Source organism: Leptodactylus fuscus, chromosome 10 (assembly GCF_031893055.1).
Source record: "Leptodactylus fuscus isolate aLepFus1 chromosome 10, aLepFus1.hap2, whole genome shotgun sequence".
In the NCBI taxonomy this organism is placed as follows: domain Eukaryota; kingdom Metazoa; phylum Chordata; class Amphibia; order Anura; family Leptodactylidae; genus Leptodactylus; species Leptodactylus fuscus.
In genome coordinates, this window is record NC_134274.1 from 12,531,404 (window position 1) to 12,552,813 (window position 21,410).

Here is a 21,410-nt window from a genome sequence, read left to right on the forward strand (position 1 = left end):
ATAATCTTTGTATGGATATGTAAATCAGCCAGCAAGTGCAACAGGGGCGGGGCCTGATTTGTGTACACATAGCCCAGACTGGGACTACAAAAACATCCTAGCTAAAGAGCCAGCCTTCGGCTGTGATTGGAGAAGATAGGAAAGCACTTCTGGCTGGCTCCAGGTAGCTGAGGCATATTGGGCCCGCCCCCGGTGCACTCGCAGGCTCATCCACAAAATGATGACTATCTGTACACTATATCATAGGTCACAGCGGTATGTGTCTACTCCTACACTGTAGTAATATTGGTTTGAGAACATTTTGGACCTGACCAACTCTCTAATTACTAATATGATGGTAAATATTGACTACGGCATTGCAGGTTGGTCACATTTGATACATAAACATATTTCAGGTCCATCAGGGTTTTTTTTTTTAAATCCATGATGTTGATGAGACTCACCCCTCTCTGTGAGCTTCCCCCTTCTCCAGCTCCTGAATAACACCCAAAAGCACTTTGATAGTTTCCTGACTTGAGCTGATCAGGTTCTCCATGGTCTGAAGCTGTGCTTTTAAGTCTATCACTTCCGTGTGAGGCACGATTTGTTGGCATTCATCACTCAAAGCAACTGCTGTCTGACAAGGCTGATTTTTTTCCACGGGTAAAACATTTATCTGCAGGGCCTGCTCATTACATTCCGCCGTTTGACACTGCGACTGTGTCGTACACGCTTTTGCATTCGTATCTTGGCCTTGTAGGCCATTTACTTGAGCAGTTCTTTTGTCGTCTTCATCTGTCAGCGGGCAAAGTGTCCTTTCTGTGTCGCTCAAGTCTTCAGGGTCGGCTAGGTTTGGGTTGAGGGCAGGCGAGTGTATGGTGGCTTCCTCCTTCAGAAGCACTTTAACATGTGCCGGGTGATGGGGTAGAGTGTTCCCGAGTGGCCTTTTGTCGTGTCTCGTAGTTTCATGCAGATGGCAGATGGCCTGTTCCGATGTGGAGATTGCTGGGTTTTGAGGAGAGGGGGAATCTTTAGTACAGCTGTGCAAATCAGTGCTTCCACATGCATCTGAGCAATTGCTAGACGTAATGACATCCATGTCCTCGCTCGAATGTACTACCAGTTCAGCAACCACTTGGTCGTTGACCCTGCTGCATCGATTCGACTCCCCTGAGCTTTTGTGATCCTTTGTATCCTTTACCTCTATTAGGAATCCATTATTTTGACCCTTTAGTTCCCCGCCAGACGCATTTTTTAACAGGTTCCCTTTTTTGCGGTCAAGAGGAAAAGTCTGGTAGCGCTTTTTCAGGTCTGGCGAAGTCTGAACCCCTGTGCTCTTGGTTACGTTGGGTATAGACCGCCGAGCAGGCACTGTCATGTACTTCCGATAGGCTTTGTAAGAAAGAGACTTTGCGTCTTTTTTCTCACTTTGCGGCACCGTAGAAAGCTGTTTATCCCTCTGCTCGTTCTGAGCCTCGCAAATATCCTTAAACCTCACTTGAAGGGCTTTATTTCGTTTCTTTATCTGCCGGTTGGGGTCCAATGCATATTTCATGTCTAAGGCTAAAGAAACAGCTGGCTCGGCTTCACTTTCTGAGGATGTCAGCACACATTTGTCCCCCTCCTTGCTCACCATGATTCCTGCAGGAAAACACAGAGTTACTAGTGAGACACACAGCAGTTCAGTAGAATTTAGGGTACAGCAAAAACAAAAAGTTATTAAAGGGGTTCCCCGGGGTTACGACTTTGATTTCTGGTCCAATATCAGATTGGTGGGGGTCCGAAACACAGAACCACCATAGATCAGATTAAAGGGCTTGCAGAGTTTGTACAAGTGCTGTGGCCCCTTCATTGCATACCAAGCACAGCACTATACAATGTTCATTTGAATGGGACTGAGTTTCATCCTGGTCATGTGACCAATAGACATGATGTCACTGATCTAGAGGAAGTGGCGCTCACCTAAGTGCTGCAAGGTTGGAGAAGATCAGACTTTACCAATGTAATGTCATAGTGGTAGTCATATGACGATTGCAAGGTTCTCTTTCGTCCGCTAGTAAATATACTCAGTTGGGGATCAATGCTTTTCTTTGTTGGGATATCCTAACCTGGCCTGCAGCAGCTCCATGGGAGCAAAAGTTACCAGAAAACATCCAAATCCAGCAATAGCTAAAGAAGTATATTTCTGGTGTTATCACATTTGGGGTTATACATCTCTGTCACTAAATAAAGGAGTATTCCAGTTCTTTCAAGTTAAATTGCTAATCGATGGGGGTCTAATCGCTGGGACCCCCACTCCTCCTATACCCATACCTGCGATATAGACCTAGTGGTGCGTCCATTGAGACAGATAATGGGAGCCACTGCCGCCTCTATTGCACCAGCTCAGCACCAGGATCCAGAATGGCACAGCCGTCTCCTCTACTATGCTGGTGCCGACCCCTTTCAATACAGAGGAAGCTGCAGCCATCGCGGGTCCCCATGTATACAGTGTTAGGTTTGCATCACTATCATGGTCAAGGGGGGAAGCGCCACATAAGACCTGAGATGGGATTGCAGCCTCTTGTACTAATAGAAGTCTCGAGAAAATGTTTAATTTTTGGATTTTTTTTTTTAAAAAATCATTAAATGTTTTTTTCCTGGGAGTTACTCATCGATGCGCTAGAAATTAAGGTTTATTGAAGTGAGTAGGACGGAGCTGCAATACCAAGCACAGTCACTATACATTTTATGGCGCTGTTTGGTATTCAGTGTTTACAACGCTGTGGGGTCCCAGATGTTGGACCCCCATACTGATCAGATATTGATGGCCTGTCCTAAGCAGAGGTCACCGATTATTCCCCTCTAAACATATTTGTATACAAGGCAAGGAGTTACATTACTATACAGAGGCACTAGATACAGGGTCAGAGCCCCATCTCCAGTGCTAATGTGACCCAGTTATACTCCATTATTGGCACATTTACAGTAGCCTCCCGTCTGTATGAAGGGTTAAGTGACAAAGCCATGGCTGACTTTGGTCTAGCAACGTTTTAATGAACAGATGCATTATTAAATAGATCTAGCAAAAATGGTCAGTTTATCGTCTAGCTCCTAATCTGCCTGTGCCCCCCTCCCCTTTTATGTGTCTTTATTTATCTATTATTCATGGGTCTTCATTTAAAGCAGATCTATCACTAGATTTTATTGCTTTCCTGACCTGTCTGTTTCAGTAAATACTTGTGTTCCCCATGAAATAGTCATTCTGGAGCAGCTTTTCTTCTATCTGCACAATGTGCTGTTCCTCTGTTGGTAACTTGTGACTACATTGCCTGTTGGGTATTACCCGTTGGTGGGTGTCCCCACAAGTCTTACCCTATCCATTCCCCCATTTGACAAGAGAATGGTAACGCCAGTTATCTATTTTTACATTTCCTATAGAAATAATAGAGGACGGACAGCACCGAGTTCTCATAATTTATGCTATTAGTTTTGTTTTTGTTTTGTAGTTAAGTTAGATTTTTACTACAATAGAGAGGTCGGGAGTGGTGATAGGTTTCCTTTAAGAGCTGCATAGGAAAGGAAATGATGGATGGTTATATGTTACATTGGTGGAATGTCATGTAAGTGCTCTTGCACATTTTGGGGGGGCGTTATCAGAGGTGTCAGGCCGGAGTAGATTTTGGGGTGATTTATAGTCCACACATAACATATAGTAATTGGTATACACTACATAGACCACAAAATACGACGTCTCTATGTTTGTAGATGGTTTGCACATACTGCCCCTTTAAATGCAAAGCGTTGCACTAGTTGAATAATAAAGCATCAGTGTTCGGGTTTACATTCGAGCACATTTCACACTGTTTTTGTAAGTCCTTGTCAGAATATGTTAGGTCACTGAAGCCAATGCCTACACCATCCCTTTCGAATGAAAACCTAGATTCGGTATTTTCGCACTCTTCCTTCAAGACTTTGACCTAGATTCTTCAGTTTCTGTTTTTTTGTTTCTGACCAACATTCAAGATTCCTACAAAAATGCCAAAATGAAATCCTTGAAAAGAATGTCTTTTGTATTTCATCTGATTATTTATCAAATGTTAGTGTCAAAATATTGGATCAAAAGTGCAGCATGGTGATTGTGCTTTATGGCAGCTGTATGGGATGCAGTCTGTAGGGAGCGCCGAATCAAACAGGGGTCATCAGATCCTGTTCGCCTGAGAGGTGAAGGTCTCAGAGGTCAGACCTGTTCTATACTTTATTGACAAATTTCGGCTCTCTTCAGCATCTCTATATTCTTTCCCTATCGAGAGCTGAAGTATGTACACTGCTTTCACTAGGTGTATGGACACTTGTATAATGCAGAGAAAGGGTCAATTCAAGAAGTTATAACTTGAGTATTATAAAATCTACAACATTGCTTTTGGTGTCATATGAAAGATGGTATTTTCAGCTTCCTTATGACACCAAGACAAGCATTCCAGGTCTCTTGTTATCACAGAGGAAGAGTTGAAAACACAGTAGGGATTGGGGACAGCTGCATGTAAATATGTCAACCCCAACTGTGTTTTCAGCTGGTGATTCCTCTGGAAATTTTACAGGTATAACTGCGATCTTTGTGTCCTATAGAAGTGAAGTAACTCCTCTTTTGTATGGGGCTAGGCATTTATAATGCCTAAGATATATCTATTTGAAGTGACCACCTCCCCCCAGCCTTATTTTCCCTGCATTATATAAGAGTCCGGACCTAGCTAAAGCAGCGTGCACATTTCTGCTCTCAGTAGAGAAACGAAGCAAAGAATAAAGAGATGCAGGATTTCACACAAAGGAGCCAAAATGGGTTAATAAAGTATATTACAATATGTATTAATGACAAAAAATCAGAAGTGGTCAGAAAGTTTAGTTACCTTTGTAATATGTGTATATTGCTAGCTACTGGTATCCATTGTACAGTATAATAAATATCAAAAGTTAGCACATTCAAGTCTATAATAGGATCCAACATGAATAGAAGATTAGAATGGCCCTTGTCAAATGGAAGAGGTTGTTACAAAATGTCAAAAATAAGGGCTATTGTTCACCTTTGATCTTTGACCCTATGGTCACCACAAATCTCCTACAGACTAGTGGAGGTCAGCTGGATGTCTCATCATTCTTTCTAAAATGGTCAGACCCCTCCCCATGTCCCCGCTGACCACTTGCAGGGAGAGAGATGTAACCATTAAAAAGCTGTTGGGTTCAGCTGTGAAATATTTAATGGAAACCTCAGGATTTCAATCCATTTATTGACAGAACACGATGCAGATGAGATCCCGATTGATTTTACATTTTCATGCATTCCCCATAAATGCCATGCTAGAAATTCTGAAAGTGGCTGGCAAAATATTTCTTACAGAGACGACGCCACTCTTGTCCATGGGTTGTCCCAGCTTGAAAGGGAATAAGTTGTAATACTGGACATTACCATGTACTGCAGTAACTGTTTTTAGAAATAAAATCTCCTTGTTCTCATTAGAGCAGCCTTTAAAGGGTTTTTTCAAGATTTACATTTGTTGACTTATCCTTGGATTCAGGGGTCACAAGGGAATGGGGCTGAGCTGCGATGCTGAGTACAGACCCTGTGATATGTACAGCGCTGGACCTGGTCGTCGGTGAAGAGGTTGCAGCACTGTAGACTCTACAAGCAGCTGATCTGTGAGGCTCCCAGGTGTCAGACCCCTATTGATTACTTATTGATACCCTATCCTAAACCCCTTTTACCCTTTCTGTGCCAAGGATTTTTACAGTTCGTTGCTGTCATCTGTCATTAACAGTAGTCGCATTCCCTGCTTGCAGAGATATTGGTGCTTTTAGTTTTCGCACTGTTATCCCTGCATTGTCAGAGGGCCTGGCCTGACCGTATACCTATATAGTCTTGTACTGTCCAGGACGCTCCTCGCTGCTCAGCAATGCCGGTAGGCTTTAAGGCTGGCTCCTATGACAATGCAAAGATATTAGTGTTGAAAATAAACGCGCCAATATCTCTGCAATCGGGTCACATACGGGCAGAGCTGACGTCATCATGTAGGAAAAAAATAAAAAATCGCTGTGGGTAACTTACATCTGTCAATATAAAGGAGAACACTGGGGCATCTCAAACTGGGTCATACAAGAAAATGTCAGCAACCTACGACCTATGTACCTTTCCTAGTCACTTAGTTGTATGCAGGTTCTGTGGAGAATGAAACAGACGGTACACGGATGACTATCTTAAAACTGACTCTATCCATAGAATACACAGACAGAACCTGATCCATAGCCATATAAAAATACAGTCTGGTTATAGGGCCATAGGCATTAATGGGTCTGTGTCCAATCCCTTATTAGAATAGGTAGGGCCGGACTAGTTCATCTAACTTTAGCTTTACCAAAAGAAAATCCTATGATGGGTAAGTTTGGTAATGGCTGCCCTCAAGTGTAAAGCTCAAGAAAAGCTTAGATACAGTAGAAGAAGAAGGTTGCTGTAAATGAAGACTCCTGATAAGTAGTAGGTTTTATCCTGTAACCTGTGTTATGGCATCAGGGACCTGTCTGTCCTACAGTTCATTCACATGACACAGATATATTGCACCATTTGGTTGTTAATTCCATCCATTAAATAAGGCAGAAATACATGACAGATCTAGAAAGAGAAAACACAATAGAAAACGCGTCCCATCTATTATCAGCATGTACCGTAAGAAGAGCCTATAGCCCTGTACACCCGTAGTGACAGGCGCGTCTCCCCCTGACCACTTAGTATTGACTAAGCAGGAATTTATATTACACAATGAAATCTGCACTTAAAGGACACTCCATATAAGCAGACGCAGATCTGAAGCATTAGTAGTCAGTGGGCTGCTCAGATCCTTCTACAGCAGATAGAAAAGATGGAGCTTGAAGCACCTTCTAACAATATAAGGCAACACTTGATACAAGAGAAGCCAATTACCAAGTGTTTGATGTTTGCTTAAAGTGACAGAATCATTAAGGTTAGAAGGGCTGAGACGCTTCTGGCGAGGGAGAGCCGTCTGCCCATCTAACTATCCTTTCCAAGACGTATTTATAGGACTGGTCTATTGGACACTTGACTTCAACCGTCATCTTTTGGCCTTCGTCACCAGTCGTGCAGATTAAACTAGTAAGGAGCAGATTGGGTTAATAAATTCGACTTTTTGTTATCAGAAGAGCTGCAGGTTCACCACAAATGTTACCCTGCGCATTGTAAGGTAAAATGTGTGGCTGCTCCGTCACCTTAAGAGCGTGCTGGGAGTTTGGATGTTTACAATGTGCTCCTATTTGTGTAAGGATTTTTACTGCTACCTGTGGATGAGGTTTTCAAAACCCAATCCATGTGTATTGTATGGCAGAGAGCATTGAGTGTATAAGCAAGACTTGCATCAAAAATCACAGAACTACTGCTATGACTGGACTCGACACAAAGCGAACACCAAGCCAGGTAGAAGTTCATGGAGTTATTATAATAAAACCATAGCCGTAAGCATCCTGCTCAGTCTTTGTGTATTCTGCTCTAACCTCTCATTGAAAGGAGTGGAGATGGGAAATGTACATGCTGAAAAGCAGAAAGATTTTACCTGCATTTTTTCATACTGAATCACCCTGTAAAATTCACCATGTGAACTTTACCCTTATTCTTCTGCTAGTCTTGCAGCAATGACATCACTTACTTCGCTCACATGGCTGCTGCAGGCAGTCACTACTTGGATGTACAGTATATAGCCACTGTAGCCAGTCACTGCTTGGATGTACAGTATATAGCCACTGCAGCCAGTCACTGCTTGGATATACAGTATATAGCCGCTGCAGGCAGTCACTGCTTGGATGTACAGTATATAGCCACTATGGCCAGTCACTGCTTGGATGTACAGTATATAGCCGCTGCAGGCAGTCACTGCTTGGATGTACAGTATATAGCCGCTGTGGCCAGTCACTGCTTGGATGTACAGTATATAGCCACTGCAGCCAGTCACTGCTTGGATATACAGTATATAGCCGCTGCAGGCAGTCACTGCTTGGATGTACAGTATATAGCCACTATGGCCAGTCACTGCTTGGATGTACAGTATATAGCCACTGCAGCCAGTCACTGCTTGGATATACAGTATATAGCCGCTGCAGGCAGTCACTGCTTGGATGTACAGTATATAGCCACTATGGCCAGTCACTGCTTGGATGTACAGTATATAGCCGCTGCAGGCAGTCACTGCTTGGATGTACAGTATATAGCCGCTGTGGCCAGTCACTGCTTGGATGTACAGTATATAGCCACTGCAGCCAGTCACTGCTTGGATATACAGTATATAGCCGCTGCAGGCAGTCACTGCTTGGATGTACAGTATATAGCCACTATGGCCAGTCACTGCTTGGATGTACAGTATATAGCCACTGCAGCCAGTCACTGCTTGGATATACAGTATATAGCCGCTGCAGGCAGTCACTGCTTGGATGTACAGTATATAGCCACTATGGCCAGTCACTGCTTGGATGTACAGTATATAGCCGCTGCAGGCAGTCACTGCTTGGATGTACAGTATATAGCCGCTGTGGCCAGTCACTGCTTGGATGTACAGTATATAGCCGCTGCGGCCAGTCACTGCTTGGATGTACAGTATATAGCCACTATGGCCAGTCACTGCTTGGATGTACAGTATATAGCCGCTGCGGCCAGTCACTGCTTGGATGTACAGTATATAACCGCTGTGGCCAGTCACTGCTTGGATGTACAGTGTATAGCCGCTGCAGGCAGTCACTGCTTGGATGTACAGTATATAGCCGCTGTGGCCAGTCACTGCTTGGATGTACAGTATATAGCCGCTGCAGGCAGTCACTGCTTGGATGTACAGTATATAGCCACTATGGCCAGTCACTGCTTGGATGTACAGTATATAGCCGCTGCGGCCAGTCACTGCTTGGATGTACAGTATATAACCGCTGCAGGCAGTCACTGCTTGGATGTACAGTATATAGCCACTGCAGGCAGTCACTGCTTGGATGTACAGTATATAGCCGCTGCTGGCAGTCACTGCTTGGATGTACAGTATATAGCCGCTGCAGGCAGTCACTGCTTGGATGTACAGTATATAGCCGCTGCTGGCAGTCACTGCTTGGATGTACAGTATATAGCCGCTGCTGGCAGTCACTGCTTGGATGTACAGTATATAGCCGCTGCAGGCAGTCACTGCTTGGATGTACAGTCCATGACTAAGACTGCCTTAGTCACATGAATATTGTACCGTACATGATGTCATGACTGCAGGCTGCACCCTGGAACAATAGTGTGGTGGTGGTGGTGGAGGGGGTTTAATGGGTAAGGAATGTCTTATATATAATATACCATTATCTAAACTCTTATTTAGCAGAAAACCTTATTTTAGTTACTTGCCTTTTTTTGCACTCCTCATTCTGTAACTGACCATTGTGAGGGACTGCGGCACCACTCAAGTATTGTCCTCAAGCCCAAACGATCAGCTTGTCTCTTGCTGCCATTATATAACCCATTCTGAGAAGCCTAATGGCTCTTCCTAGATGGTCAGCTCCCTGGTAACCCTACGGGATATCACCTATCACATTGTCCTTGAAGGAACCCCACTGAATCCCTTCCCTTGTGACTTAAGATGACTTCACCCTCCGGCCAATCTCCCCGCTTGTTTCTCCATTCTCCGCTCAGCGCCGTTCCTTGTCTCCTTTTCAGATCCCTGTCTCTTGAGTACAAAATATGAAATGATATCTCGGCCATGATGGAGTATTGAGCTGTGAATGGAGAGTAGGCCTCACATTGCTTTATACAATGTTTTATCAGCTCGGGGAACTGTTTGGCTTGGTATTTGGAGGGCTTCAAGAGGCGTAAGCTATGCTGAATGACAGGAGAGAGGAAAATCTCTTATCAAACAGGCAGATTAATGGAAGGCTGTATACAGTTTACAGGTGACACTAAAAGCAAGATAATCGTTAAATCATGTGCGAAGGCTCCTGATAAGAAACCTGCGCTTTTTATCACTTTTCTGCAGGACAGACGCGGCTACACTAAATCTTTCAGCTTTTTTCTCCTCTTTTTAGATCCTACGGCACATCAATGTTATAATAAATCAGCCCGCTATTTTATTTCTAGATAATCATCGATACTTCACACTATCTTGTTAGAAGCCATTACATTTCACTAGGCTTTTTGCAAAGCTACAATTCCCAGCATGCACTGACAGCAACAGCTAAACAGGGGTCTGACACCACTGCGGCAGGGGACGTGCAGGCAGCAAAGCTGTACAGAAGTTGGATTGTTAGCGACCACATTGACTGTTGCCTAACTTCCCTTTATAGGTTTTCCAACCTGAAATCATTTTTTCATACTCATGACCTATGCACAGGATTGGTTTTAAGTGTGTGATCTGTTGGCCTCTGTCACCCAGATCCTGCGCAGATCAGCCGTTGCAGCCTCCAGGAGATTGGAGAGTGCGTGCGGTACACCGTTGTTATAAAGGAATAGGAGCATTGGTGCAGTTCCCCGTATACCCTAGGATGGGGCTGCTTTGCCATGCCTATTACTCCTATTACTTGTATAGGAGCGGTGCTGCATTCTCTCCCCGTCCACTAGCAGTTTTCGGCACATGGAGGCTGTTGAAACAGAAGATCTGTGTAGGGCTCAGGGGTTCAACCCATTCAGATCACATACTGATAACCTATCCTGCGGATAGGTCATCAGTATGAAATGTAAAAAAAATATTCATGGCCAGACAACCCCTTTTTAAGACGTCATCCCCTATCCATAGAATAGTGAATAGTGAGCTTGCAGATCGGTGGGCTCTTACTACTCAGACCCCCCACTGATCAGGGAAGCTTTGTCCCTCATTCTGAATGGAGGACAAAGTTCCCTTCATTTCAGTGGGAGTTCTGGAGAAGGTCTCTGGAGCTTCTTTAAACAATAATGAAGTAGTGGAAGGGCCATCCTGTGCACCGCTCCTTTCAGAGCCGAGGATACAAGTCATCCATACTTCTGATCGGTGAGGAATTGCACCCCACAAATATGCAAGGTATCCCCTTATCCTATGGATAGGGGGAGACTTATTAAGATGGGAATAACCCTTTAAGTAAGAATAGGTAGCCTTTTGTGATTATTAATTCTACTGACCTTTAGAGGGTTGTTACCTAACCCCTCACCTCACAGTGCTGTGAGTATAGATGTGGGTAGGCATGCGTGGCTCTCCCCATTCACTTCTATGGGAGTCATTGAAATAGCTGTAGAGGATCCTGAACAGAGGACCACTCTCTATGGACTCCCATAATATGGGATATAAAAAATGGGTTTTCCAAAGTGGGCAACTCCTTTTAATAGGAACCTATCACTATACAATTTCTGTTTAATCTGATAGAGCAGAAGGAAATGAACAGATACCTGTATGGATGAGGGGAAAAATTTGCTTAGAAGTTTGACATCTTTGTGTTTAGGAGTCCGGTGGGCGGTTTCACTCAATGATTGACAGCCTTTTCTTTATAAGCATACTTATGGAGTTGGCTGTCAATCACTAAGTAGCACCGCCCACTGGACTCCTAAACACAGAATGAGCAGCTATAGAAGTGACCAAAATACAAGTTACATTGTATCTTTTTGTACAAACCTATATATCAATGTTCCCCGCCCCTCCTGCTGTATAACCTGCTGCCTGCAGATCAGACATCATGTTCAATGTGATTTATTGGTAATGGGGTATTGTAGGTTCAGACGATCAATGGACTATTCCTGGTACAGACCATGCACATCAGATTGGTAGGGGCCCAACTCTTGGCACCACAGTCCATTGAAGATGGAGCACTGGTCATTTTTCTACCTTCCACACTGTCTATATAGTAGTTACAGGGTCCCATTCACATCAGTAGTACAAGGCCAGAATACCCTGCACAGACATTACTATGTAAACCAGCTGCAGTGCTTGTGCTAATACTGCGCCCCTTCCAAACCGCACTGATGGCAGACCCTCACCATCCGATGTAGTAAGCCTGCACGAAGGATAGGTCAGCAGTAGTCTAAATCCGAAAAAACCCTTCATTACTCAAAGGTGGAGCTTTTTACATTAAGAAGCTTCTATTGGTAAAGGTATCCGGAGACATTAAGGTTCCTTGTTGGCGATTGTCCAGTTTTAGGATCTCGGATCATCTAAGACTTCCATAAGTCAGCCTGCACTGAGCAGTGAGTGCCATGTAAGCAATGCTGAAGGATTCCAAAATTCTAGCAGATTGGTTATAATGAAATCTGCTATAAGGGGATAGCATCCTGAATATATGTATAATCCATCAGTGACAGCCATAACCTATCAGTACCCTGTCTGAGCCCCGCAGGCCAGATACATGTGCGCTCTGCCCTTACTGTATGTCAGTGCTGCCTCTGTGATCCGCTGGACATCAGTATTGGCAGAGCTGCTGACTCTACAGACAGCCTGCCCCGGCGATGTCAGGATATGCAGACATCATTACAGGCCATGCAGTGTCACATTCAGCTACTGTAGGTGTGTGGTCAGACACAATGCACGCCTATGGATACTGTTGCAGGTTATAGATGATATACTATACACAATACCTGTAGGGCAGGCTGCAGGGTTTTTTATGCATACTATAGGGTTTTGTAAACTCATTTACTTGCATTTACTGTATTTTGTTACAGACCTTGTATCAAACATATACTACAGATGTGCTGAGTCTGAACATGGTCTTAATGGCTGAACACCTTTTTATAGTTTAATTCAACTAGTTTTGTAAATATAATCTGAGGTATTGCATGTCTTGTACTGTAGTCCATAAAGGTCATGGTCTCCCCCCAGTGTAGAAATGGTGGTGGGAGTGTCGACAGGCAAATGTACAGCAGCTGTTAGAAATATGGCAGGACACACGACAGAAGGGACCCGTCACTAGTTTTGGACAGGGCTGTTGAGTCGATTGGCCAAACCACCAACTCTGACCGTCTGACTACAACTACGACTCCTGTTGGCAACTTGTTTCCGACTCCACCTATAATTGTTCCTTGGTCTGGGGGCCACTGAGCAACCAGCATGGCAACTGGTGTTTAACTTTCTATGGGTGCCCCTGTAAAAAGAGAAGCTACCACTACTGTGCACATGCGTATAGGACCCTGAGGACAGCACAAGACTAGAAACACTCACGGGAACCAGATAAGCTGCAGATTTTGCAGCAGAATACACTCTAAAATCCATGTGACAAAAACTGTGCACATATTCTTTTCAGTAGCAGCAAAATGGCTACAGTATAATCATATCCCCTATATGTCATCCCCACACTGCAGAAATTGGTCTATGGCCCAGATTCTACATTTGCAGCATACCCATGTATGCCGTGGATTGTCCGTGTGATGCATTGGTTGACGTCCGTTGCAATCCCAGAGCAGAATCTGCAACAAATCTATATGTAATGCAGATTTTCCCTCCAATTTGACTTGTATTTTTTCCGCTTTGCATTTCATCCTAGGTGACCATCCCCCTTACATACACATCCAATGAATTCCAGTACCAACTTTCCACACAGATTTGTGAAAGTTTTAAAACCCCGAGCCTAAGTGTCAATTTTAACACACCAAATTTCCACAATGTGCGTTTGTACGTCTGTGTAGCTGGTACAGTATTACACTACAAATTTTCTGCACGCAAACATGTGTCTAAAGTTTGCAGCTAATCCACAATATGGGCATTCACTCGTCATGGTTTTTTTTTTTTTACACGGGGTGAATGCAGAAAAGAGCTCCATCTGCATCAGTCTTGTGATGGATGAGAACAACGGACATTGCATAACGGTAGTGTAAACCCAGCCTTGCTCTCCAAGATTCATTGCATAACCCAGACTGAGGTAGGTTATTATGGATGCCAACTATCAGCTATCTGAAATGAAAAACTCCACTATTATATTACTGAAGTGATGCAAAGTAATACTCAGCTGTCTATATCTATACGTAAACTCCGGCCTAGTGATGTCTATATCTATACGTAAACTTCGGCCTAGTGATGTCTATATCTATACGTAAACTCCGGCCTAGTGATGTCTATATCTATACGTAAACTCCGGCCTAGTAGTCAGATGTGAACATACCGTCCAGGGCCTACTAGTTCCGCATCATATATGTCTGTGGAACTGGGGCAGGCGAGTACTCAGCAGTCTTATGTACAGCTATTTACAGCGACTAGTACAATAGTAGAGCACGGGGAGATATGTGACCCCCTATATACAGTGTATAAAGTCCTCCGAGTCTGTCCTGTATCCCAGTCCCTCCATATGATGTCCACACACAGCTTTAGATGCTATGGAGGTACGGTATTCTCTCCCTGCCATCATTTATACTTCTCTGTAGGGCACATACACAGGTACATTAGAGCCTGAAAATTTCACTTGCAGGTGTCTAAGGGACCCTGATTTCTCTAAAGCTGTGTACATGAGTCCTTACAGAGTGCATAGGACCACATAGGGACAGAGGGGTTTGGATCATAAGTAGGAGCTGACCGCTTTGTCCGTATTGCCCTACTGAATGTAGAAAGCACTTGCAGGAATATTTGCAACACCAAGTCGCACCAAAGCAGCTTCTGACCATTGTGCAACGGGTGATCGTGAGCAAAGGATCTGCACATTTCCCTATACAGTACTAATGCTGTATGGACATGACTGTGCACATGTATTGGTCCATGAAAAATGGATTAGGACATGTCCTAAGTGTTGTGTCCGAACTCGCTGCCACCCTCCCCCACACGGCCATGTATATGGGGTCATAGTGATAAATAAAACAGAGAACACATTGATAAATCACACAGTTATGTGTACGGGGCTTAAGAGGAAAGAAGCGAGTGGACGTGGATTGTAGCATACATCAAGTCGTGTGACTTTCTTCCATCACATGAACCCCATCTACAGTATTGAAGGCCACGATGGGAGTAGTAGTTTTTTCTATAGCTTTAGAGCACTAATCTAGAGGATTCCCTGCACCATGGTCAATGGCTCTACCAATTCCCCAGTCCAAGTGAGTGGTGCAAGAGTTACCTAGGGAAATTCTCTACATTACCCCCTCCTTGTCCACTGTGTTATCTCCATACACATCTTTACACTATTCTCTTATGTGTACTGTAGTTTTGTTATATTTGGTGTGTAGTCTACATTTAGATGCGTATATAACTTAACATCCCATGCACAGTCCTTGTTATATGCTACATGACACATCCACCATACTGGAGCATGGGTCATTGTGTCTCTTACATATGGTTATTGCTCCAAGTCCTCAAGGCTGTGCAAGGAGGAAGCGTGTGAGCGAGCGAGTCAGACATTACTAATGACCAGAGTGCTGAGTCAGGCTTACACACGCTGCCCTCCAGGGCTGGAGCCCAGTGCAATGTGACAGGGATATATGGATATGTGTCATCTATCCATAGGCTTAATATATCCTGCATACTCCATTTCTCTGACCACTGGGACAAGTAAATAACTGTAGTGCAGTCAATGAAGTTGCACTTACAGTTCCTAGGAGAGTGCAGATATAGCAGAGCTGAGTTTGGCTTGAATACTATTCCTGATATGACATCTCAGACTGCACAGCCCGCACAAACTACTTCAGCTCTGCAATATATGAAGAATGGAGTCCTGTGTATGTAAGACTGTGTTCACATCTGTGCTGGAGTCAGTCGCTCTGACATAGTGGATGGAAAGTTGTGTGCGCCTATGGTGAGGCTATAACCAATATTCCACAGAGCCCATTATACACAATGGAGTTTCTCAGGATCCTTTTGTTACCCGGCATTACATGGATCCATTTTATGGTTTTAAGTCTGTTCTGGTCCTACAGCAAACCAGAAGAATGGATTACATAATGCAGGTGTGAACGCGCACTAATCTCATGTTAGAAATCTGCAGTAAGATCTTCTCCTACTTACTTTCCCATTAGATCCTGGAGTGACTGATGACAGAAAACGATATCTACACTTGTGCTTTAGGCTGTGAGAGTCATATAAGGGTATAGTCACACAGCGCGGTGTGGCAGCTTTACTGCAAATTGCTGCAGTTCCACAATTGTCTCTTCATCTGAGCGAGCTGCTGATACCATAACCATACTGTCTGAACAGGCACCAATGCCGCTACAAGTGCAGGCCTACCGAATAGTTTCATGTTTCTATATTGTGCTTGACCTTAGTCTCTTTAGTACTGTTCATCCTGGTCTACCTGTTTCATGTGGTGGACTCCAGAGCTGCACCAGTGCCAGAATAACAGTTACATATGTAGTAAACTGTGAGGTGTGTATATATATATATATATATATATATATATATATATATATATATATATATATATCTGTTTCCATAGAATAGTAGGTTTTGCATACTTGGGGACCTACTACCAGTGGCCCATTATTGCCCCCGTGTCAGTCCAGCCTTCCTGTCAGCAGTCATGGCCAATGCCTATTGACCAGTACTGGCCGACTCACATCATACATGTCATGTTAGACACGTGACCAGCTGCCACTACACTTACATGACGTCAGGTGTATATTGGTATTTCCATTAGTACCATCAGTTATCCTCATGTACATATGTATTTGGGAAGGTGTAATATACATAAGGGAAGTTGTCCTGTGCATTTGTCCAGCACAGAAATAAATGACTTTGTCAAGGACAAAATCTGCAAAAGCTACCAGAGATAAATCTATGCAGTGCAGAGGGTTTCCTTGTTAATGTCCATTAGCCATAAGTAAGTCTTCAGCAATGTAGCAGAGCGGTGTTTGTCATTTGGTATCCTGACGTGTTGCCTGGTTTTACGTACCGCTGCAGGTAAACCTACTGCATTGTCAGATCTCACAGTGATGGAACGATGCAGCCCCAATGACAAACACATCTCTGCTACGTCTGTAGCCCGTTCTAGCCGTAACACACATGAGCCGGTTAGTGTACATAGAGATTATAGTGAGACTGTACAGATCCGCAGGTCAGGGGGCTCCAGGCCAATCTGCACACAACTGCTGGGGTCACAAGCTGCGCCTGCTGCATTTCTTAACTCTAAATATTAAGTTTATTTTTTTTTATTTACTTGGAATTAAACAACTTTCTAGTGCAAAACCCTTGTAAGATGCTTCATCCTGTCAGAGAGCAAAGTACCTTCCACTTCTACACCCGGAACTGCGATATCTGCATTGCTGAGAATACTCTGGGAATACGCCTGAATTGTGATTGGTAATCTTTTTTTTTTTTTTTTTGTGTGTGTGTGGTAGCAATAGAGATAGACTTTCCTCCACAGTGACCTTGCTAAGACTCTGCTTAAAATGATGTACACTTTTATGCGACATAATATATCCCAGATCTTGTTCGCCAAAATGACCTGTCGCAAAAATGCAAATGGTACTGTAAGTTATGTTAGCACATAAAAATTCTACTTGGCAAACATGGGCAACGGTGGGCCGGCCAATTAATTTTTTTTTTTTTTTTCATTTATTTTCTTAAATCCTGATGGCTATACTGTCTGTATTATCTATGTATTATGGATAGATAGATAGATAGATAGATAGATAGATAGATAGATAGATAGATAGATAATACCCACACATCTGTAATATATATACATTTTATTTATATATATATATATATATATATATATATAATATAATTTTTTTTTGTTAAATGTCATATATATATATATATATATATATATATATATATATATATATATATATAGTGTATTTCTATGTAATATAAATAAATATACACACACATATATATGCAATATATCTAATGTATTGCATATAATCTACTGCACTGGCTCCAGTAAATTCCCATTATTAATGTAAATAATATACCAATGAAGTATCTTGCGCTTTCTACATCAGCCTAGTTATACTTATTTGACCCTCATCAATCCAGGGCCGGTGTAATCTGTGTAACTCATTGCTCCGGGTGCTTTACTGCATGCTTATAAATTCAGAAGCCTGAGTATTTTCCAGTGTAACCTCCGAAAAAAAAAAAAAAAAAAAAAAAGATGTAATGAATATTTCAGAGATGAAAGCGACTTTGAATGCAGATACAAGTCTGGAGAAAGCACCGTGCCTTGGGAAAGGAATCTCGGGGCAGGGAATTCTTGCGATGTTCATGTAGATCATATAGGATTGGGGAATAAACACGTTTTTAGAAGACTAATTACATTGCCGGTCATGTGACGAGAATCCGTACATCTGGATAGACGACGGCGGTGGTGGTGATGGTGGCCGATGCTGGAGTCAAACACCTAACCTTAACCTTACACCTTTAGTATATGAGAAGTTATGACCTATCTGCAGTACTCAATCCTATATACTGACAGTGCTGATAAACAATCCATAATGACCGTCCAGCGGTCGCCTATAGAGATGGACGCTCGTATTTGTATTCTTCCTCTGCCTTCGCCGGTGATGGTCAGATTAAATTGGCTCATTGAGTATTCTGGGGAAAGTGATGGAAGGAGCCACTGCGCCTATAGGGATTACTCCTCCATAAAGCAGCACTCCGACTAGCTAATTTGCTCCTAAATATTTGATCTAGCTGGTAAGCACTTACCAATCTCCACCGCTCATTCTAGCGAGATTTTCAATATTTCGAAAGTCGGCCGGATGGCACCTGACAATGGCACCGTGCTGCCAGCATGAGCAAGTAGGCTGGGTGCAATAACCACACACATACACATACACACACACACACACACACACACACACACACACGTCCCAGGAGCAAGCCTATCTAAATGCTATCACAAGGCTACGACGTATAGACATTTCCAGCCATGCAAATCTATCCATATTTTGCTGTATATCCACGTCACAGGACCTGATCAATAAAGTGCATGTCATCTATTGCAGATTTCTTTAAGCAAATACCATCCTGCATCACAGAAGCACCAGATAGCCCAGGCTACTACGTAGCACAGGGATTCTAGATTATACTATTGCCATAGCTTTCTGCAGGAAATGCAAACACTGGAGGATAGAATTGGAATATTTACCCCCTACCCCCAGTATGGCACATAATCCCCCCCCCCCAAACATCAGGACCGCTACCAATGTCATTGTGGATGTTAATCAAAAGGTAATGAGGGAGAAGGAGGTAAAGGGGGAGCGGATAGACGTCTCAATATTCCCGCTGCTTCATCCATAGGGGGGTCATAGAGCATAAGAGGCTTACCTTATGTATCCTTAAAAATAAGTAAATGACTGTGAAGTTCTCCTTTGAGGCATTTCTCTGCGATCAGTTCTGCAAGCCTACTGTTGAAGGATGCTCTGTGGCTCAGCATCTGCTGCAAGATATTCCTAGCAATCTCCTTGGCTTCCTGAGAGTTGATAGCTGTGATATTAAAGCAGTTGTCTTGGGTTATTAAAACTTGTTTGTTTTTTTTAAGGATCTTTTTTTTTTTTTTTTCTTCTTCTTCTTCCTCTGAAAAGGGGTGAAAAAAAAACCTGGAGGAATGATTAGAGCAGAAACACAAAAGCTGCTTCCATCTCGAAGTCGCCACTCAAACTGCATGAAAACCATAGAGATTTTTGCTATAGCATTTGCAAGGGAAGGAGTGCCACCTTGTGTCCTGCCAAGTAAAACTCGCCTCATATTGGCTAAGTCGGATGTTAAATTCAGCACGGCGGGCTTGCGATCGTCACGTGTATTGGTGGAATTGGGTTTTTTCGACTAGAGATCTGATCGTGAATTTGCGACGTTTGATTGTATTATAGAAGAAAAGACAAGAGTGTGGCCATTTTTCAATTTGTTTTAATGATAATGAATCCCCTCCAGTACACCCGGACCATGTATGCATTTGTACAAACTAAAGCTGGACAATTTTTGAGGGGGACTCAGTGAGGGAAATTTATGAAGTCTCAATCCCCATTCACTCAAGTGAGAGAGGTCTAATTTATACACCAAAATTTCAAATTTACCCCATCTATCAGCTAGAATTTGTACCACTTTCTGCATTAAATTTAAAGGTCTGCCCCTCTCAATTACCATCATCCACTTTCCAGAATAGTGGCAGGTGGGTGCAAAAATGGACTTGCACAAAAATTTGCAACTTTTTACACCGTTGCTTAAAGGGGGTTTTCTTGTAGAGAACCGTAGATTTGTAGACATTAAAAAATTAAACTTTTTGCAAATGTAAATAATGAAACATTTGCAGAGTTTTAAAGATCTAAAGCCTGGTTCACGTCTACATTCAGGCAGTCCGCTACTGAACAGAATACCAAATGCATTAAAAAGCGGTGAGCAAAGAGACCACACGAATCCTATAGACTATAATGGGGTCCGTGTGTTTTCTGCGTGGTGTCTGCACGAGTCATGCAGAGAGAAAACTATTCTTGCTGCACGTTTCATGTGGAAAACATATGGACCCCATTATAGTCTCTGGGGTCCGTGTGGTTTCTTTGCTAACCGCTTTTTAATGTGTTTGGTATTCCGTTCAGGGGGGTCTCCAAGCGGACTCCCCAAACGCAGGTGTGAACCAGGCCTAAACTGAACGCCACAGATGTGAGCATAGCTTTACATACGTTTCTGTACAGAAAGAGCCAGTTTAATACATTGGGTACATTGCTGGTGTGGTTAAAGGGAACCTGTCACAAGTTTGGGTTTAGCTTTCTAAACATGCCCAAAACCGGAGAACAACGTAAAAACATATTGGTGTCCATTCAGTGTCCGTTCCTTTTACTGAAAGCGCAGGATGAAAACGTTGCAGACTCAGAAGCCTCAGAGGCAATGTGTGAACCCAGGCTTAAAGTAATCCACAGCCGGTGACAAGACTCTCAGCACCCAGTCTGCAAACTCTCCCCGAAGTAGCCGTCACGTCCTGGCATTTACAACCATCAGCTCCAGCTTGTACCGATGTTGAAAATCGCAAACTTGTAACTTAGTGAATGTAACGCTCTCCTCTGCCTGGATGTTTGGTCGGCTTTAATGAAGGATCTTCGTTAGGGCGACGACTTTGGCTAATTAGCGGCTTTTGTTCTTTTTTTCCATCTACCCCGGCTGAACTCTGTAAAATCCTGCTGTGGTGCAGATGATGGAGATGTCCACCGTCTGCGCGCCTCGGCTTCTGGTTGCTTAGGAACAGGTAAAGAAATGGAGTCTCGGTAGAGTGTGACTCCGAGCATGCCGCCGAGAAACCAAGATTTTATTATTTTTATTTATTTATTTTTTGGTCCGGGGACTCTACAGTGATCCTTAAGATGTGATTCTCCTTGACGAGCATAGGCACAAATTAATATATATGTACACGCAGAGACGTAAGTCATCTAAGCATAGTTAACCTCTGTCTGTTACAGATTATTATTTAGAATAATTTGTGCGGTAATAGAAGTTACAGGACAGCACATTAGTATCTGATCTGCCGGGGTCCAATACCTTGACCCTGCACAGATTATCTGTTGTTGTCAGAAGCCTATAGTG

The 21,410-nt window shown here is 43.2% G+C and overlaps 2 protein-coding genes across 4 annotated transcripts in view; one reads left to right on the forward strand and one right to left on the reverse strand.

The window, feature by feature from the left end:
• The window catches only part of INSYN2A (inhibitory synaptic factor 2A), a 35,806-nt gene extending 16,244 nt beyond the window's left edge, over nucleotides 1-19,562 (reverse strand). The window contains exons 1-2 of the mRNA XM_075257710.1: nucleotides 19,167-19,562; nucleotides 444-1,620 (exon numbers count right to left, since the gene is read on the reverse strand). Of these exons, the coding sequence (XP_075113811.1) occupies nucleotides 444-1,615 (1,172 nt within the window). The 5' untranslated portion in view covers nucleotides 1,616-1,620; nucleotides 19,167-19,562. The remainder of the gene's footprint in view (nucleotides 1-443; nucleotides 1,621-19,166) is intronic.
• The window catches only part of DOCK1 (dedicator of cytokinesis 1), a 216,011-nt gene that overhangs the window by 104,024 nt on the left and 90,577 nt on the right, over nucleotides 1-21,410 (forward strand). The gene's annotated exons all lie outside the window — the stretch shown is intronic.